General features: G+C 44.7%; 1 protein-coding gene across 2 annotated transcripts; it reads right to left on the bottom strand.

The window, feature by feature from the left end:
- Positions 1-207: 207 nt before the first annotated feature.
- Positions 208-14,913, bottom strand: MEFV (MEFV innate immuity regulator, pyrin). 2 transcript variants are annotated; one of them, XM_036310529.1, is made up of 10 exons: positions 14,488-14,913; positions 10,254-11,072; positions 8,036-8,415; positions 7,506-7,601; positions 4,989-5,219; positions 4,552-4,574; positions 2,446-2,561; positions 2,238-2,270; positions 1,854-1,886; positions 208-1,747 (listed from the first exon to the last, which is right to left on the bottom strand). In XM_036310529.1, exons 1-10 carry the CDS (start codon positions 14,762-14,764, stop codon positions 1,173-1,175), a joined length of 2,583 nt encoding a protein of 860 aa, XP_036166422.1. In that variant the 5' UTR covers positions 14,765-14,913; the 3' UTR covers positions 208-1,172. The 2 variants fall into 2 exon arrangements, with proteins under 2 accessions (XP_036166422.1, XP_036166423.1); XM_036310530.1 differs by having other exon boundaries at positions 210-1,726; positions 14,488-14,910.
- Between the last annotated feature and the right edge of the window lie 5,652 nt (positions 14,914-20,565).

Raw genomic sequence — 20,565 nt, 5'->3', positions numbered from 1 at the left:
AGTCAAACATTGCTTTGGGCAGAAACATTTTTTAATCTTTCTGAAGGATTGTCTGGCCACTGTAGTAAGTGTTATCAAATAGTTTATATTTTAGAACCATTTTAGGAATAACAGGAGAAAAAAATAAGTGTTTGGGGAGGTGGGGGGAAATATATACAAAGCTGGTTGTGAAAAGGTTATTAGTAAGGGATAATTGGGAGTAATAAATCACCAACCATAGGGAATAGCTAAACAAGTAGGGCACGTGAACTGTGTCAGCATATAGATTATTCGCATAGAACCAAGCTCCATAAAGACAGCAAAGCATGTGTTTTGTGGTCTGGTCATAACCATGGAGAACTGGAATCCAATTTGGCTCTAGTGTGCAGATGTGGAAAGAGGAGGTGCGGTAGGAAGAATTTGGAGTTTAATCTTGATTTGATCCCCCCACCCCTTATATCCTTTCTCTTTACATGTCTTTAAATGGGGGATGATAGCGGGACATCTGTGAACTAAAGCACCTAATATTCCCACAGATTTTCAGACAGAGATTAGGACAGAAAATGTGATACTTAGAATATATGTCAAATGTTTTCCCACCACCGTAGCTCCATCTCTTTCATGGTGTTCAGTGGGGAAATGGTATCTCACAGCAATCAATCAAGCAACAGCAAATGGAATTATGATTAAATCTTCTAATCAGTTTATTTATCAGGCACAGCCAATACTCTTAAGAACCATAGTTCATTAATCCAGATACAAAAAAAATTTATAGCAAGCTACTTTGCTTATTTTTCCTCCCTAGACAAGTCCTCAAGACAGGGGAGAATAAAATGAGGGGACATATCCTTGCCATGGGTACTGAGGGAACATGAGGGTGGAATCTCTGTCGCCGGAGCATCTTAGGGTGCTAATCCATACAAGGGTTTATTAAGCCATGCACTTTCTACTCTGAAAAAAACATGGCATGTCATCAGCATATGTGTTCTCTTCACCCTTGGTTTACCATTATTTGAGTACCTAGCTTATTTCTACTACTATTCCATAAGCTCCTAGGACACAAGGACTATTCTCTGATTTATTATATTTCCCAAAGCACCCAGAACCCAATATACGTTCAATAATAACTGGCGAGAGTATAAGTTCAAAGTACAAGGCTGGGAGTTGGAAGAGAGATACAAAGTGTAGGGCTTTCAGTGAGGCCCCTGGTCACCGACTGGACAGATGGTGAGAGGATCCATGTTCTTCCCTCCATCATGTGTCCCAGGGCTGAAGATCGCTTGAAGGGGCCCAGAGAAAGAGAAGCTGGTGAATGTGTAGATGTGCGATTTGGCTGTCACATTGTAAAAGGAAATATCTCCAGCCTTGTAATCCAGGAAGATGCCCACACGCCTGGGGGGCTCCCTCATCCGCAGGCGGGTCGGGGGAAAGGTGGATGCCTGGTACTCATTTCGCTTCATCATCATCACCACCCAGTAGCCATTCTCCGGCGACAGAGTCATGTTCCCCTTTCTGCTTGTGGATGCCTTGCAAATACCCAGGACCCACCCTGTCTTGTCTCCCACCTCCACTTCCCAGTAATGACGGCCAGAGCGGAAGCTTGGAGAGCCCAGGGCAAAGATGCAGCTATCAAATCTTTCTGGACTGTCAGGCATATGGATCCACTTGTTTCCAAGTCTAGCACTCTTCAGGTCATCAGAGAGGATGAGGTTGGGGTGGGCAGTTTCTGCATCCAGAATCACATTAACTGCAGAGAGAATTAGAATACCTAGCTGGGAGTCAATGGGCAACATCCCCACAGGTTCACCCCACCTCCAGAAAACATGGACAGGGATCCATCAGGCCAAGACCACTCGCCTTGATCTTGTACTTACCGGCATGTGCCTGAGCATCAATCAGTTCTGGAACTACAGAGAAAAAAAAGAGATGAGGGGGGAAATCCTGAGCATTCCCACTCAGAGGGCTAAATCTACCTGGATCCCCACAACAAGGAAAGACAAGAACCCATATGCTCAGGACCTGATTCCTCTGCTTGGATATAACCCCATTCCTCCCAGGCACCACGGCCTCTCTGGTCTGGTGAGTTGACCCAGCTAAAGGAGTTTCGCACAGAACCTGTGAGGGCCTGTTACGACCTTTCTCTTGCCTTTGTTACAGGTATTTTTCTCACTGTCTTCTAAATAATGCCCAGAAATCAACAGTACAAGGAAATACCATAATAACTCCTGCTCAGCACATACCACCACCACAGTACTTACCATTGAAGGTTTCCATTTCTGAACGCAGGGTTCCTAAAGGAGAAAGAGAACTAGAGTTAATTTCCCCAGCTAGGGACAGATCAGAAGGAGGCTGAAGGCAGAATCAGAAGACTGAGAGATGGAGAAGGGATGCTCGGGGGCTCTGGGCTACATGGATCTCTGGGAGGAAGTGAGTGGGCACCTTCTATCTTCCTCCAAGCCCACCTACCTGAGAAATGCTTCATGCTCTTCTCCACAAACTCTGATTTCTGGAGGAGCAGGTGGATCTTCTCTTTCACCTCTAGAGGGGTGGCCCATGGCTCAGGGACAGTCACTGTCTTGACTCTAAAGATAAAAGACTATTGTCCAGAGAGGGCTGGAGCATGGAGTGGCCCAAGCTCCCATAAAATGGAGGGAGGTACAGCCTCCACAGGGCACACCCAGCCCCACCTGGGCTTTGCAAAAAAATTCCTCCCTGGACTTCAAGTTCTAAACATTGGTCCTCAACTTTGACCATGAATTTGCATCACCTGGGGAGTTTTTATTTTTTTTAATCTATTTTTATGTATTTCAGAGAGGAAGGGAGAGGGAGAGAGAGATGGAAATATCAATGATGAGAGAGAATCATTGATCAGCTGCCCACAACCTGGGCATGTACCCTGACTGGGAATTGAACCATGACCTCCTGGTTCATAGGTCGACACTCAACCACTGAGCCAAGCCAGCCAGGCTCACCTGGGGAGTTTTTAAAAGCACTGATGTTAAAACCACAACGAATTTTAATAATAGCTTTAAAATGCTTCTGATATTGAAATGCTCAGCCCAGAATTATCTGTGTCAAATTAATTATACTTCCTCAGTCATTTTCTTTCTATTGAAATAAAATGATAATAGATGAGGAAAAAACACAATGAAATATTACTTCACACCCATTAGTATGGCTGTTGTTAAGAACAAAAATAGCCCTGGCCAGGTAGCTCAGTTGGTTAAAGTGTCATCTCAATATACTAAGGTTGTGGGTTTGATCCTTGGTCAGGGCATGTACAAAAATCAACCAAGGTATAACATAAATAAGTGGAACAACAAATCAGTGTTTCTCTCTCCCCTTTCCTGCCTCTCTAAAATCAATCAATAAAAACAATTTAAAAAGAAAAAGAACAAGCTTTAGTAAGGATGTAGAGAAAGTTGAACCCTTGTACATTGCTGGTGGGAATGTAAAATTGTCCAGACACTGTGGGAAATATTATGGTGGTTCCTCAAAAAAACTAAACATAGAATTACTACATGATAGAGAAATTCCATATCTGGGGATATACCCAAAAGAATTGAAAGCAGAGACTCAAACAAATATGTCTATATCAATATTCATAGCATTATACACAATAGCCAAAAGGTGGAAGCAATCTAGTGTCCATTGATGGAAGACTGGATAAACAAAATATGATATATACATACAATGGAATATTATTCAGCCTTAAAAAAGGAATGAAATTCTGACACCTGCTATAGCATGTAGACATTATGCTAAAGGAAATAAGCCAAACACAAAAGTACAAATATTTTTTGATTCCACTTACATGAAGTAGTTAGAATAGTCAAATTCACAAAGACAGAAAGTAGAGTGTTGAGTGCCAGGGGCTGGGGTTGGGGGGAATGAGATGTTTAATGGTATGGAATTTCCATTTGGAAAGATGAAAAAGTTCTGGAGATGGATGGTGGTAATGGTTGCATAATAATGTGAATGTACTTAATGCCACTAAACATACATTTAAAAATGATTAAAATGGTAAATTTTATGTTATGTATATTTTACCACAAAAAAAAAAAAAAAGACTTGAAATATTGATTCCTGAGTTACACTCCTGAAGATTCAGCTTTAAGTCACCAGCCCTAGCCTGGATGTCAGGATTTTGTAAAGCTCAGGGGGTGATTGTAATTTCCGGCCTCCTCCCTTCCATTCCCTCCCCCGCCTGCGGGGCTTTGCAGCTCCACTCCAGGAAAGTGCTTCCCTCCCTGAGGCTACAGGCACTCTGCAGGAACAGTTTTCTTGAGGTGAATTGCATAGGACACAATCTATTAGGGAAGTTTCTTAGGACACCACTAACAGCATGGCAGGCTGTATTCATTCTTCCAGTGTCAACCCCATTTTCTTCCTCCCGATCACACTCCAGTTTTTGCTACACAAACCCAGAAAGGCCTTAGGTAGCAGCAGGAAATGGGAGGAGCCCAGGAAGGAGTCCCAGACCCAGGGCTGGGAACATCTCCCTTCTAGGACTGCCTTCCCAAAATGCTTCCTGCAGGACACCCAAGGGATCACCAGGGGAGCTCTCGGTACCTGTGCAGGGTTACTCCGATGTCCTAGGAGAAAAAAGAGGGAAGCTCTCCGTTACCAATCTCCTAGGGGCTGCACTAACTACTGGCCTCTCTTCCTGAGTCCCAGTGCATCCGCAAACCTGGGGCACCTCTCCCAATTTTAATTCTAATTCCCCAAGGTGCAGCCCAGCTGTGGCCTGAACAGAACTGCACCCAAGTCCTGCTGATCTCTTCTGGGAGATGCCAGGAGATCCCCTCATTCTGAGCCACTCTGGGCTCCTAAGAGCTCACAAAAGGGATCTGGGCACAAGAGGCATTGTGGGTCACCAAGACCAAGTCCCACCCTTGGGCCCAAGGACCTCACCCCCTGGCTGGGGCAGAGCAGGTGTCTGTGTTAGGAGCCCATGTCTTCCTACTGGGAACAATGGGCAGGGCAAGGGCAGGTCCAGCCACACTCACCTGCATAAGCTCCCATTCCGGCTGGCACTGCTTGGTCTCCAGCTCCTCAATCAGCTCGGTGAGAAGGGCAATGTCCCTGGACACTTTGGTGTCATATGTCTCCCTGACCTGGTCAATGGTCTGTGCCAGCTTCTCCAGCCAGGCCACAAAGAGCCGCTCTTGCTGCTCCAGAAACCGGCAGAACTGCTCCATCTGGTACCTGACTCTCTGCTTCTGGATTTCAGTTTGTTTCTGGGAACAGGGGACAGGGAGGTAAAAGGGTCTGTGCAATAAGGTGGGTGTGTGTGCCCAGGGAATCCCCAGAAGCCCACCTCCTGGAGGTGGATAAGAAGCAGGCTTTCTTAGAGGCCTGCATTCCAGAGAAGGCGGCCAAATGGACCAGAACCTTTCCACAGCAGACTGAGGGTGGAAGGGACTGGCTCTGGGAAAATGCCCTAAAACCTGCTGTTACGGGTTAAATTGGGTTCCCTCTAAAATTCATGTTAAATTTCTAACCCCCAGTACCTGAGAATATGATCTTCTTTGGGAATAGGAGTTTTGCAGATGCAATTCGTTAAGATGAGGTAATACTGGAGTGGGGTAGGCCACTGGAGTGGGGAAATTTGGACACAGACACGAACATGAGGAGAACACCATGTGAAGAGACAGGGAAAAGATAGACACCTACAACTTGAGAAGAGAAGCCTGGAACATGTCCTTCCCTCATGGCCCTCAAGGAACCAACCCTGCCAAGACCTTGATTTCTGACTTCTAGCTTCCAGAACTGCAAGATAGTAAGTTTCTGTGGTTTAAGCCACCCAGTTGGTGGTATTTTATTACAGCAGCCACAGGACACAGATATCTGATGTCACCTTTTTCCTTGAAAGCTAGTGTGAGGATGGCATATACTTGGGGTCATAAATGGACAAGATTATGACCACCAAGCTCTCCAGAAGGGAAACCTCTCCAATCCCTGCTCCCCTGCCCCAAGTGCGGGCATGCAGAAGGTTCTCAGTATGGCTCTGAATGGGCTAGTTAGTCCATTTATTTGAATGTAAGTGAATTTGACTTCCACTACCATTGCACACTGGTCACCCATTAGTTCTCTCACCCTGTTTCTCATCATCACTAGGAAGCTTCTCTGGAGAGGTGCAGTGGCTAGAGCACCTTTTCCTTCCTCCCAGGAGGGTGAGGGCCTCTTAGATCCACTAAGACTGGACTTAAGAAGTCTCATCATGCCGAAACCGGTTTGGCTCAGTGGATAGAGCGTCGGCCTGCGGACTGAAGGGTCCCAGGTTCGATTCCGGTCAAGGGCATGTACCTGGGTTGCGGGCACATCCCCAGTAGGAGGTGTGCAGGAGGCAGCTGATCGATGTTTCTCTCTCATCGATGTTTCTAACTCTCTATCCCTCTCCCTTCCTCTCTGTAAAAAATCAATAACATTTATTAAAAAAAAAAAAAAAAGAAGTCTCATCATTTTGGGCTCAAAGGACAGGACTAAATTTCCTCACCCAAGGATATTTTTTCCATTGAGAGTGGAGGGGAGGGAGGAAGGCTCGGGGAGAGACAGAGAGAAACATCCATCTGTCACCTCCTGCACGTGCCCCAACTGGGCCTGGGAGTGAGCCTGTAAACAAGGCCCCTTCAGTGTGTGGGCCACTGTGAATTTCTTAAGTGAAGGCTAGACCCTCTTGTCTCCCTAGTTTCCCTGAGCAGCTCAGATTCCTGACATCCTTCTCAGGGGACATCCCTGACCTCTGTTCCATCCATAAGTTTGAAGCCTCCTGGGGTTATAGGAAAGGGTTTTTATTTTACTACAATTTAGGAGTTTCCCAAAAGTCAGGCACTGGGCCAATGCCACCTTCCTCCCATTCTTTTTTATCTTTGTCTGTTTCCCATTGCAATGTGATGGGTCCCAAAAGAAATCTGGAACCCAGAGAGGGAGAGAGGATCCAACCAGCAAAAGTGCATGAGGTAAGTCGAAGTGCCTTGGGGTAGGTGCCTTCACTTGCAGGTAAAATGGAAGCAATTTACACATCCAAGAGGCTGGACACCAGCTCCACAGGGGAAGGCCAGTAATCTGTGGCATTGCAAGACCGCGGTTCTAAAGAAAATGTGTATTTTAAGCGCTTGAATTTTAAAAATCAATATGGTTTTTGTAAAAAAATAAAATGGAGAACAATGCTGAGAGCAATAAAGAGAAGTATTCAAAGTTGTGAAGTCCTCCCTGTTCCTCAAGCCCATCCCTCAGCCACAGGCACTGGCATTAGTTCCTCTAAACCATTTTGTGGTGAGAATGAGAAAGTGTGACAAGGTCCTCAGAGATGCCCCTCCCTCCGAGCTCTAGGGGCAGCTCATCCTTGGACACCCGTACCCCTCCCCCACTGCAGCCAAGAGCAGATCATTCTAAATATATGATCAGCTCTGCTTCCCTGTGAACCAGAATAGAACCTTGCAGACCCCTGTTTACTGTCTGTCCCTCCCTCCTGCAGGGGTGAACCTGAGTGAGGACTGGCCATGGAACACCCTTTGCCTTACCAGGTAGTTTGCAGTGTTCTTATCCCCTTCAGATCTCTGCTCTTCTCCAGATCTTCTCAACGCCTTCAGATGCTCCAGCTCCTTCTGAATTTGCTCCTGGACAAAGAGCACTTGTTGAAGCTTAAACTTGGCTCCAGCTATGTTCAGTTGGTGCCAACTCTAGAGGGGAGAATCTGCTTTAGGGCATAACGCTGAGGGTGCTGCAGCCAAAAGCAAAGGGAGGGATGCCCAGGAAAGAGAAAGAAGGAATCCATCACACTAAGGGAAGCAGAGCCAAGAGGAAGAGAAATTCTAATGACCTCCTGTGAGCACCTGCATTTCGCCATACCTGAAGCAAGGCCCCTGGACCTCTCAGCTACCTGCACTGGTAAAGTTTTTCTTTGCTGTCCAGGTTTATATTGTGTTTTTGCCATTTACAGCTCAAGAGTGGCAGCTAATGCACCAACCTCCTAGCGTCATTGGGCAAAGGAAGCAGGCCCCCATATGTCCAAGTGCCCAGCAGAGAAGGGCCCCTAGGCAGGAAGCCCTACCTTGTATTCCAGGGCAGCTTCCTCGATGGGGCGCACCCGGTGGCCTCGGTGCTCCTGACTCAGGCTGCAGATGAGGCAAATAGGCTCCCTGTGGTCTTCGCAGAAGAGCAGCTGGACCTGCTTCCTGTGACGCGTACATTGCGGCTGGGGCGTGGGGCTCAGGCTGCCCATCAATGGACCCTCCTGCGGCTCGATGCCTCCAGAACTCTTCCCTGGGAGCGAGACCTGACACCTGAGGCAGTTGGGCAAGCAACCATCTGAGGCCTTGGGATCCTTAGAAGCAATGGAGCAGCTCCAGGAATCATGCACACAAGTGCTACCAACCAGGTCTCCTTCCTGGGCCCGGGAGAGGGGACACACAGCTTCATCCTGCGGCCTCCCTGGGAACACAGCAGTAGAAAAACCCCCTGAGTGACAACCCCCAGATGTGACGAAGGGGTGATGCAAAAGCACAGCGGAGAAAGAGCCCACACCCGGGACTCGGGAGTTCTCCATTGACCTGTGGCCACTTCCTAGCTTGCCCCCCTCCGATTCCTCTCCAGCAAGGCAGCAGACAAGTCCCTTTGACTGAGAGTTAAGGGCTAGATCTCATGACAGCCCTGAGACCTGGAATTCTTGGGGACTTATCCTAAAGAAAGGCCTTTTGCTGTAAATCCTATGCCTTCCTCCCACACACACACGGATCTAGCAGTTGATATAAAGACAGCAAGACATTTGGACGAGTGTTTGCTTTAGGACTTAAAACCACCCAGGCCACTCATGACTTGAGTAGGAAACGCCCAGGAGACATTGACTGGCTCATAGCTAGACGCCCCCGCCCCTAGCAAAGTCCCTGGCACCTGGTGAGCCTTTGGGGAAGTGCATTAAATGAAGGAACAAATGGACCGCCTTTCACACCCAGGTTCATGGAGCATGAAATGAAAGTAAAGAAGGGGATATTTCTAAGGCTAAAGGGTGTAATCTGCCATGTTATTGTGACTAGCTCTGCCCCAAGACCATAGCACAACTTTACAAAGCAGAAATGACAGGTCCTGGCCGGGTAGCTTAGCTGGTACAGCATTGTCCTGATACGCCAAGGTTGCAGGTTTGATCCCAGGTCAGGGCACATACAAGAATCAACCAATGAATGCATAAGTAAGTGGAACAGTAGAACAATAAATAAATATATATCTTTTTCCCTCCCTTTCTTCTCCCTCCCCTTTTCTCTCTAAAATAAACTTTAAAAATTAAAAAAAGACAGGCAGAAATAACAGGAGATCCAAGAAGAAATAGAAACACAATCCATTAGGGCCCTCCCACCTCTTCCTTTCAGAAATTTCTATATCTGTGAGACTGTAAGAAGTCCCCCAATAATCATTCTCGCCTCCTTCCCTTGTGATAGAATTGTTTGTTGTCCATATGGCTGATTCCCCCGACTCAACACCCCCCAAATAAAACTACATTTCTCAGCCTCCTTTGCAGTTGGTTGTGGCCATTTGACTATATTCTGACTAGAGGGATGTAGATGGAGCTGTCACAACCAGCTTCTAGGAACTCCTGGAAACTTCTAGAAACTTTCCCTAAGTGATACTGTTCTTTGTCTCTCTATCCTGCTTCCTGGAATGAGGATGCCACTATCTGAGACCATGAGTTTAAAAGCAAACTTGATGAGAAGAAAAACAGCAGGAGCCTGGGTTTTGGCCCATAGGGTACCACATCTGCCCTGGACCATCTGCTTATGATTTATGTGAAAGAGGAACAAACTTCTATCTTGTTTAGTTACTGTTACTATAGTGTTTCTGTCATTCAAAACCCAACATAATCCTAATTTCTTCCTCCTTAGTAAGAGACCTAGGGTTTTGGCCAACAGCTCTTCTCTCTGCCCAGAGAGGCGCAAATGGCAGATTCTCAACCCCATGACATACTGCTCTGGGGGTATTGAGAGAAGGGGATATTTTTACCCAGTCTTACTCAGATACTCAACCTGGGGTTCATAAAGCCCTGGGAACTCTAAAGCATTTCAGAGTGTGTAAGAACTAACAAATTTGAAACAACAATTTGTGAAGATGTGCATTTTTCCCCCCCCCAGGATTTACAGCCTCCAACAGATTCTCAAAGGGTTGGGGACCTTAGGGGACAACCAAAAGTCCAGTAACTACAGAGGGGGATAAAAGGAGGTCTGTGGAGGTCTCCCTTCCTAAGGATACCAGGTCTTCTGGATTCTGGGGTCCTTTCTTACCTGAAGACGGGGGGACTTCTGGATTTGAAAGCTCACTGCCTACTGCCTCCCCCAAGGTCTTAGGGATCTCTGGACCCTCAATTCTATTTTTCTCCAAAAGTGCTGTGTATTCTGGATGCTCCCAGGTCGTCTCCTTTCCATCCAACAGTACATTGGAAAGTGTATTCCTGAGTGTTCCCCTATCCACGATCACAGAATGTTCTGGATTTCTGGAGCCTTTCTCAACAGCCATAGTAGCCCCTACATCCAGAGTGGCCACTTTGCTGGGGGTAGCTGCTGAGTCCAGATTCTCACTTTTCACTTTCTCCTGAGGCAGAAGAGTTTCTAGATTGGAGAGAGCTCTCTCTCTGAAAGAAATGGTAAATTCAAGACTTCTGGGTCGATTCTTTTTTGAAGGTGAACGTGCTTCAGATGCCTTGCATTCTTTCCTTCCCAGGGACCCAGCATACGACCCACTGGAGAGCCCCTGGAGCCTTCCTGCAGAGCTGGCATTCCTGCGGAGCCTGACACTGGACTCACTGCCCTTCTCCCCTGGCTGCTTGCTGGGGAGTGTGCTTCTCCTGGAACACAGAGTCACACCCCTGGCCCCGGGCTTGCCCTGCACATCCAGGCCCTCTGAGCCCTTCTGATCTCTCCGTTTGCCCTGAGGCTTCTTCTGGGGCCCCTTCCCAGCCTCGGGCTGGCTGGCTGCTCCATCACCACTTTGCTGCTGTCTGTCCCCTTCCAGGCCATTTGGCATCTTCAGGCTCTTGGGCTTATTCTCCCCCGAGGAACAAGACATTGCTGGACAGTCAGTGCCACTTTCTTGTATCGGATATTCTGAAAAGACAAGGAGATGCAAGGGCATGAAAATGTCAGGTGCTTAGGGCCCAGGGCTGGGGAGAAAGAAGAGAGAATCCTCTCAGAGATTAGAGAAGTTCAGAATATTCTAGACAATAGCAGTAAGTTACCATGAAATAAGAACATACTATTTGCTATATATTCTTCAAATAGTGCTTTCAAACTTTTTAGGCAGGAGGATTTGTTTCCAATATCAGAATTCCAAAAACAGAATTCTTCATACATAAATAAAATCCTAGTTTATTGGTATAAATTTGTGTGTGATTATAAAATCAATCAGTAAAGAATTCCCTTATAAGATCAATCAATAAAGAATTAACAGGTGGAAATTAGACTTTTGATGATGAGCACACTCTATATCAGCGGTTCTCAACCTGTGGGTAGCGACCCCTTTGGGGGTCAAAAGACCCTTTCACAGGGGTCGCCTAAGACCATCGGAAAACATATATAATTAGATACTGGGTTTTTTTTTATTAATCACTATGCTTTCGTTATGTTCAATTTGTAACAATGAAAATACATCCTGCATATCAGATATTTACATTACGATTCATAACAGTAGCAAAATTACAGTTTTGAAGTAGCAACGAAAATAATTTTATGGTTGGGGGTCACCACAACATGAGGAACTGTATTAAAGGGTCGCAGCATTAGGAAGGTTGAGAACCCCTGCTCTATCTAGTGTATACAGTTATCAAATTATAATTATACCAGAAATTTATATGATATTATCAACCAATGTTACTTTAATAAAAAACAAACAAACAAAACTCGCCAGGAAAACAAAACTCAATTATCACAGTAAGCAAGGGAAGAATAGAAGTATTCAGAATGGCAAAGTAGTGGTGATCATTGAAGGGTGATGGGTACAAAGAGACTTCATCTTAGTATCCTCTACTCCTGAGTGTTTGAAAATCCATATTTAAAGGTTTTAAAGAAAACCTTCCATACAGAAGGGAACAGCTGGATGTGTACCTGTAGATGTTGACATCAGATAGAGCAGAAAAAGAAAATCTCTCCTGAAGATTTGTAAACATAAGTCCTCTTTCTTATGCTTCAGCCCGAATTCACATTATTCATGCCCGAAAACCCTCAGGAGAGTAATTTCTTTTGAAGAGGGTACTGGGTGGCATTCCCCCCAGACAGGGGTGAGAGGAATTTCCGCATTGCTGCATTTTGTACTGGAAAGTTAAGAGCATAAATCCCGAGTTCTCATTTTACCAGAGGAGAAGATGGGTGTTAACTGAACCTATTTGGCAATCATTTCACAATATATGTAAATGAAACATTATGCTGCATGCCTTAAACTTATACGTAATATATGTTGGTTATTTCTCAATAGAACTGGAAAGCGATAATTAAGGTGTTTGGCCAAAATTTTGAAATTGGGTTATGATTTAGGAAGTAATTTATTTGTTTTTCCTTTGGTTTCATGAGTTGAAGAAAATCACAACTCACACAGATAAGTAAGTGTAAATGGTAATGAAAGAAAACAACACACAGCTTGCCTGGAAATGTCAGGATACTGTTTAATAAAACAGAAATGACAGAAAAGGCTTAATTCCAAGATTTACATAAAAAGGAGTTCAGGTACAGCATGAACTATCACACTGGTGGCCTTCAGTATTTTAAAATTTGGTTACTGATACATTTTAATATTAATTTGTTAGTCTTGTTAGTAACAAATTTAATAAAATTTAAATCAAGTATTTGCTAATATTCAAAGGAATCCCTGAAATATCACCCTCAGATATAATTTGAAAACCACTACTCTAATAAAGAGATGAAGATACCCTGTAATTAGCACCTTAATATTTGGTTTGAGGAAGCTCTTATTGAAATTACTTCAGAGTAGTTTAAAACACTTTGCTGTTGGCTTTGTAGGAAAACAGGAGTTTTCAAAACTGACTTAAGAACTGGTGAGAAATCCTGAAGATGCAGATTTTAGAGCATGAAAAACTAATTTAAAAATTCCATTCATCAAGTTATTCTGGATTCAGATTACAGTTGGTTTAGTTCTGTCACTTTTTCAAAGAGCAGATAATTTTTGTTATTTAAACTGTTCTACCACATAGAAACACATGAAAATAATTTCTAATGTATTCTTTTATTTTAAAATATATTTTATTGATTTTTTACAGAGAGGAAGGGAGCGGGATAGAGAGCCAGAAACATCGATGAGAGAGAATCATCGATCAGCTGCCTCCTGCACACCCCCCACTGGGGATGTGCCCGCAACCAAGGTACATGCCCTTAACTGGAATCGAACCCGGGACCCCCCAGTCCGAGGGCTGACGCTCTATCCAGTGAGCCAAACCAGCCAGGGCTCTAATGTATTCAAAATGTAGAAATAGAAGAAAAATTCAAACACCAAAGAATATTTTTTTTAATGATCATGTGTTAGCCATCCTCCAAAATCTTTAAAAAGTCTTTAAAAGCAGAAATTGAATAGGCCACATTAGCTAATCACAATATAACAAAATTGGAAAGTACAGCAAAAGACAGAAGAAGAAGCAGGAGAAGGAAGGAAAAGAGGAAAGAAAAGATGAAAGGAAGGAAGAGGAGAGAAGAGAGAAAGGAAGAAAAAGAAAGGGAGAAGGAAGGTAGGGAAGGAAGAGAGGAAGGAAAAGAAATGAGGAGAAAGTCCTCGTGAACAATTTTTAAATGCCTTTGTAAAACGTGTTAGCAAAGAACTCAATTGCAGGGGGAAAAGGGTGGGTGGAGGTGAAAGAAGTTGTAGTAGGGATAATTGGTGATGGGATTTGTTTGTTTGTTTGTTTGTTTGTTTAAAAAAAGAAAAACTCAAGTCTTGGCCAGGTAGCTCAGTTGATTAGAGTGTCATCCCCATATGCCAAGGTTGTGGGCTCGATCCCCAGTCAGGGCACACGCAAGAAACAACCAATGAATGCATACATAAGTAAGACAACAAATCTATATTTCTCTCTCTCTAAAATCAATCAATAAAAAATTATTAAAAACTCAAAACTAAAATTATGTGGGTAACAATAAAAAGATTACCTATCAACCCTGTTAATACGATTGGTTAGCAAGCCACTTTTGCTCACCCAGGGACTCATCTGTGCATACGTGTTAATTATCAATAACATGAGGAATTCTCTGGGAACAGTCATCTAGCTCCTGCCTCTCCTGACCCTTCCCTGAGTCAGAATCTCAGCTGCCTACTCCCGCCACCACCCTTTTAAGCCATTGGGAACCTTAGTTCAGCTCCAAAGCAGGGAGAATGACTTGCTTGGCCAAATCACTAACATCTTGATAGAGCGGGACTCCTAGTCCCCAAGTCATAGTGCACTGGTCCAAACACATGCTCATTCTTGCACCTTCCACCCCAACTCACGAACAGCCAGCAGAGGAGGGGACATGGGGGTCTGCTCACCTGGGTCAATAGCCCTGTGGAGCTCCTCTGCCAGGAGGTGCTGGTTCATGGCCCTCAGGACCTGCAGGGTCAGCTGCACAGCATACTTCTCCCCGTAGTGGCTGAGCAGAAGACTGGCCAGCTTCACCGGCCTGGCTGACGGGAGCAGGCCTCGGGGTATCCGTTGTTGCTCCTTCTCCAGGCTGGTGTTTTGCAGCTTGAACTTGAATTTCTCAAAGTCATAGGGCACCAGCTCCTCCAGGGAGCGCAACAGATAGTCACCAGGGGTCTTGGCCATGGTGTTGACCAGGAGAGGCCAGAGCCAGCTGACTGGCTTCTGGGAGGAGAAAAGGCCCTCTGTCCTTGAGCTCAGTGGGTAAGTGAGAAGAGGCAGCTTGTGAAATAACGGAAAAGGGACAGGAAATGCTCTGTGCTTTGGTGGGAATTGAGGTTATGAGAGTCATTGCTGGCTTTGTGTTCCCTTTGTCGCAGATTCAGAGGCTTTTCCAGCTGGGAGGGCTCAATGCCTTGCCACACGTGTGGTCCTCCAGTGCCCCAGCTCTTATCTCCAAGGTTGGGTTGTAGAGAGGCGGGTAAGTCTGTGAGGGAGGGTCTGGAATTGGATTCCAGCCTCTTGATCCTTCGGCAGGCACTCAGATGCTTCCCTCTCTCCTACGTCCAAGATTCAGGGCTGGGGTGTGGGAACCAGAGTCCCTGGTCCCATGCTGGAGAGGACCATGATGAGGGTCAACCCCTCTGGCCAACTGTTCTCCAGACTCTTGGAGTTTTACTGACCCTCCAAAGCCAATGGTGAGGAGAATAGGGAGCAGCAAATACAGCCCTGCAAGGTTTGTGGTTTCCTGCCCAAGAAGGCAGGCAAGGCCAGAAGGGCACTGCCAGGAGACAAGCCTGGTACCATCCGTTGATTCAGTTCCAGTTGCCTGGTACCACCAGCAACACGAGAGCCTCAGAGTGCCATGCTCAGCAGCACCATCCTGATTTGTTTGTTCCCAGGGCTGACTCTGCCCTGGCTTCCTGGGAGCAAACCCAAGCGAGAGGACACTCATCCATGCTCATTTGCGAAACACATATTCTGAACACCATGTGAGGATGCTGGAGAAACAAGGTAAATAAGACATAGGTGTCCCATTGAGGGGTCCTCAAGGGGGCTCATGGATGTTGTACTTGAGGTGAACTGACTTGTTCCTCAGTTAACTGCTTCTGTCTTTCCGCATACCCTGATCTTTATCCCCAACGTTTTGTTTTAAAAAATTTCAAACCTAAAGAAAAGTTGAGAGCATAGTACAATGAACACACACACACACACACACACACGTGTATGTGTGTGTGTGTGTGTGTATATATATATATATCCCCTTGGATTCACAAACTTTATATTTCATAGTATTTGGTGATAATCTCCTCTCTCTCCCTCTCTCTCTCTCTCTCTCTCTCTTTCTCTCTCTCTCTCTCTCTCTCTCTCTCTCTCTCTCTCATATTCATGCACCACTTTTTTTTAACTGTTTGGTAATGAATTTAAGACATTATCAGATATCACTCCAAATACTCTAGATACCCTAAATACTAAGAACAAAGATGCAAGTATATTATTTCAGATAATCAGAATACAGTCATTACACTCAGGAAATTTAACGTTGTCAAATCAAATTTCCTCAGTTGTCCTGGTAATGTCCTGGACAGCTTCGTTTTTTTTCAATCCAGGACCAATCAGAGATTATGTGTTGCTTTTAGTAGTTATGTCTCTATAGTCTCCTTCCAGCTAGACCACTTTCACACTTCCATGCTCTTTTTTTCTTTAATTCTTTCAAAATATTAATGTTCTTGAAAGTCTATTCTAAGCAGAACGTTCCTCAACTTAGATTTGTGTGGTTGTTTCCCCATTATTAGACTGGGGGTACATTCAGGAATCCTCGAGACCTTTCCATTGTAAAGGGACATTTTTCTTTGTAATTAATAAGTACCTGATTGTGCAGAAGTGTCTGGTCCTCCTGCAATCTTTCATCCGTGGTTTTAGCATGCATTGATGATCCTTTCCTAAATCAGTTGCTACAGTGGTGGTTGCAAAATGGTGATATTTCTATCACGTAGACTGTCACTTGTAATCCATATCCTGGTTAAAACTTTGTCTTTCTCATGACATTTTTTTACCGATGTTTTGTTGGTAATGCAGTTACCCTCCAATAGTGCAGACTCTGTGCCCAGCACAGCTTGCTTTATCCCCATCATCTCCAGCATTTCTGCAGCTCCCCTTCAGGGCAGGATTCATCACCCCATTTACAGACAGGATTCAAACCCACTCTATTAGCCACTTTGCAATATTGTCTCTCTGTATGATAATTTATTATTTGACTATGCATCACTTTATGGATATCACCTTTTCAGCTGACCAATGATGCTCAAAATGTCAGTGACAACATTCTGGTGCCTGGCTGAACAAACAGCTCTGTGTGTGACCAGCCTGAGACCAAGGCTTCAATGAGTTGTGGTCGATTGCATTTATCTTATTGTCCAATTGGCTCACGTGCTTTGTATTTTACAGAGCATTCAGTGCTTTTGGTGTAACAGCTGATGACATCCAATTCTCTGATCCTGCTGAGAAAATAACCCCCAACCCAACGTTTTTCCTAAAAAATGGATGAACCCACATCCACATTTCCAGTGTAAATGTCAGTGTGTGAAATTCTCAGGTTGGGCCAGAAGGGTGTTGACTGGGGTGTTTCTGGGACCAGGACCAGTGGAAGAAACGCAGCTGCCTCCCACCGCTGACACAAACATGATGAAATTGTGCAATGACTGCAGCGCCCTTCGTGTTTCTTACGTCTCTGACCCTGTCCTGTCTGGCCAGGAAAATCCTCTAAGCTGAGACTAAAGCACCTATGACAGAATTGGATAGGAAGTGGGGCTTTCCAGGCGGCAGCAGGCTCTTTTGCAATTGCAGGGACACCTCCTGCAATGGGCAATTCTGAGGAAAGGACTTCTTGAAAAGTGATGTTTTGACGCCACTGAGAGTCTCACAAAGCTTCCATTTATTTCAGGTTCCAGTTAGTTTTTAAATGAAGAAATGTGAAAATAGGATTACAGCTCTTGGGATGCATTTTTAACCTTTTTCTTGAGTACATACTCTAATAAATTTACTGTGCTTTGCCAAATCTTTCTGACATGCTCTTGAATCCTTTCTTGTTCCGGGACAAGAATCTGGTTTGGGTTGAGGCCTCCTTTGGCCTTCCCCTTCCTGTGTGCCACCAGGGATCACCATCAAGACTACTTTCTTTTTATAAATGTATTTTTATTGATTTCAGAGAGGAAGGGAGAGGGAGATAGAAACATTGATGATGAGAATCACTGACCGGCTGCCTCATGCATGCCCCACACTGGGGATCAAACCCACAACCCGGGTATGTGCCCTGATGGGGAATCAAACCATGACCTCCTGGTTCATAGGTCGACGTTCAACCACTGAGCCAACATGGCTGGGCAAGACTACTTTCTAATATCAGGTAAACATAACTAGACTGTATTCACCTGCATGATGGTCTGAGGGCCACCTTTTTACTTAAATCCTTGTCATCCATCTGGAGCATTCTCCTGCCTGCCACACCTGCCAGTTAGCAATTGTAACAACTTAAATGACTATCACCATGTACTGGCTTAGTAAATTGTGGTGAATCTATTCCATGAATTGTACAGCATCCATTGAAAACAGTGCAGTGCGCCCTAACTGGTTTGGCTCAGTGGGTAAAGCATCGGCCTGCGGACTGAAGGGTCCCGGGTTCGATTCCGGTCAAGGGCATGTGCCTTGGTTGCGGGCACATCCCCAGTGGGGGGTGTGCAGGAGGCAGCTGGTCGATGTTTCTCTCTCATCGATGTTTCTAACTATCCTTCTCTTTTCCTCTCTGTAAAAAATCAATAAAATATATTTTTAAAAAAACCCCAATGCAGTGGTTTTCCATGTGCTAGTGTGCAAAGATGGTCAATATATAGTAAAAGAGCATGTTTACAATACAATGTAACAGTATAATCCCATGTGTATAAATAATAGGAAAATATTATAAAAATGTAAATATCTCAAGGAAGACTCAAGAAATAACATGGCAACCTCTTGAGAGTAGAATTGGGGGTAGGAGTTGTGCTTTCCCCCCTTATGCCCTCTATATATTTTTGTGTTTTTTAATGAGCATTTAAACATTTTATGGCACATGAAACATAATCTGTGAATACATTTTCACTGTAAAATAATAAGGCAAAACAGAAAATACAGCAAGAATGTTAGAGTAAGACTTTCATGTTTTGCTCACTATTATAACAAAAACTGAAATAATACCTAATTGCCTAGCCAGTGTGGCTCAGTGGTTGAGCATCGACCTGCGAACCAGGAGGTCAGGGTTTGATTCCTGGTCAGGGAACATGCTTGAGTTGTGGGCTCTTATGCTATCGCTCAAATTAATGTCTAGATCAGTGGTTCTCAACTTCGGTTGCACATTAGAAATATCTGAGGATCTCTGGAAAATCCTGATGCCAAGACCAAATATATCAGAATCTCTAGCCCAGCCTGCAAGGCTCAGTGATGGAGCGTTGACCTCTGAACCAGGTCAGGGTTCAATTCCAGGTCAGGGTACATGCCCAGGTTGTGGGCTCGATCCCCAGTAGGGGGCGTGCAGGAGGCAGCCAATCAATAATTCTCATCATTGATGTTTCTATCTCTCCCTCTCCCTTCCTCTTGAAATCAATTTTTAAAAATATATATTTTTTAAAAAGAACCTTTAGGGGGTGGAACTTACATGCTATATTTGTGTCCCCTCAAAATTCATATGTTGAAATACTAATGCCTCATGTGATGCTATTAGGAGGTGGAGCCTTTGGGAATTGCTTTGTCATGAAGGTAGAGCCCTCATTAATGGTATTAATCCTCTTATAAGAGACCCCATAGAGCTCCCTGGCCCCTTCCACTATGTGAGGGAGAACATGGAGACTGGCAGTCTGTATTCTGTAAGAGGGCACACACCTAACCATACTGGCACTCTCTGATCTTGGAATTCCAATAACCAATACTGTGAAAAACAAATATCTGCTGTTTATAAGGTACCCAGGCTGTGATATGTTGTTATAGCAACCCTAATAGACTAAGACACTAGTCATCAGAACTGTTTGTTTTTTTTGTTAATCCTCACCCGAGAATATTTTTTCCATTGACTTGGGAGGGAGGGAAGGAGAAAAGGATGGAGGGAGAGGCAAAAAGAGAGAGAGATATCGATGTGAAAGAGACACACCATTGGTTGCCTCCTGAATGTGCCCCTATTGGGCCGGGTATTGAACCTGCAACCCTTTGATGCATGAGCTGATGCTCTGACCACTGAGCAACACAGCCAGGGCTAAGCATCCAAAGTTTTCAAAGCTCCAAAGGTGATTCCAATATGCACAAAGCTGAGAATCAATGGTTCAGGGGTGGGGAATAATCTGGCTCTTGGGCTGTATAAGGTCCTCAAAATCATTTGGTCTGGCCCTGCCAATTAATGTTTGACCAAATATAGCAGGCTACTTTTTAAATTGTTAATTCTGTATGCTCCTTGAACGATGTTATAAATATACAAATGGCCGTTGGCAGAAAAAATTTCCCCACCCCTGGAGATTGTGAGTAAACTGTTCTCGAACCAGTTCTCATTTTAGGGAAAAAAGTCCTCATCTCAGTTGTTAAAACGCTCAGATTTGGGGGCTGGTTAAACTGACTATAAGTGCTAAGGAAAGGCCAAGAGGTGAGCTCTCCTCACCCCATTCCACAGCTTTACAGGGGGGACTTGAAGAGAGAGAAAGCAGAGTCAGGCGAGGAGGCTTGAGACTAACTAAGCGTTAGCTGATTCTGAGATTATTCAACCCAGATCACTAGGCTAGAAATAAAGATCCAAGTTTCCTGGACGGCTTTGGATGGTTTTTCAGGAATGTGAAGGTGACTGCCAAGTGCAGGAGGGAAAAGCATAAAGTCTCTCAACCCCCTCTATATTGTGAGCTCCTTGGGAGCCGATTCATCAGTCTATTCCCTGATCCCCTTGATTTCAGCCTAGACAACACCCTCATCACACTGTG

Source organism: Myotis myotis, unplaced genomic scaffold (genome assembly GCF_014108235.1).
Source record: "Myotis myotis isolate mMyoMyo1 unplaced genomic scaffold, mMyoMyo1.p scaffold_m19_p_5, whole genome shotgun sequence".
Taxonomy (NCBI): domain Eukaryota; kingdom Metazoa; phylum Chordata; class Mammalia; order Chiroptera; family Vespertilionidae; genus Myotis; species Myotis myotis.
The sequence above is the reverse complement of the archived record's forward strand: the minus strand, read 5'-3'. Positions and strand labels throughout refer to the sequence as shown.

Excerpts from the sequence above, each read along its gene's own strand:
- MEFV (XM_036310529.1), bottom strand. The coding sequence starts at position 14,764 with ATGGCCAAGACCCCTGGTGACTATCTGTTGCGCTCCCTGGAGGAGCTG. Across the intron at positions 11,073-14,487 it reads CCACAGGGCTATTGACCCAG|AATATCCGATACAAGAAAGT; the intron begins GTGAGCAGACCC and ends TTGTCTTTTCAG. Across the intron at positions 5,220-7,505 it reads AGAACACTGCAAACTACCTG|AAACAAACTGAAATCCAGAA; the intron begins GTAAGGCAAAGG and ends CCCTGTTCCCAG.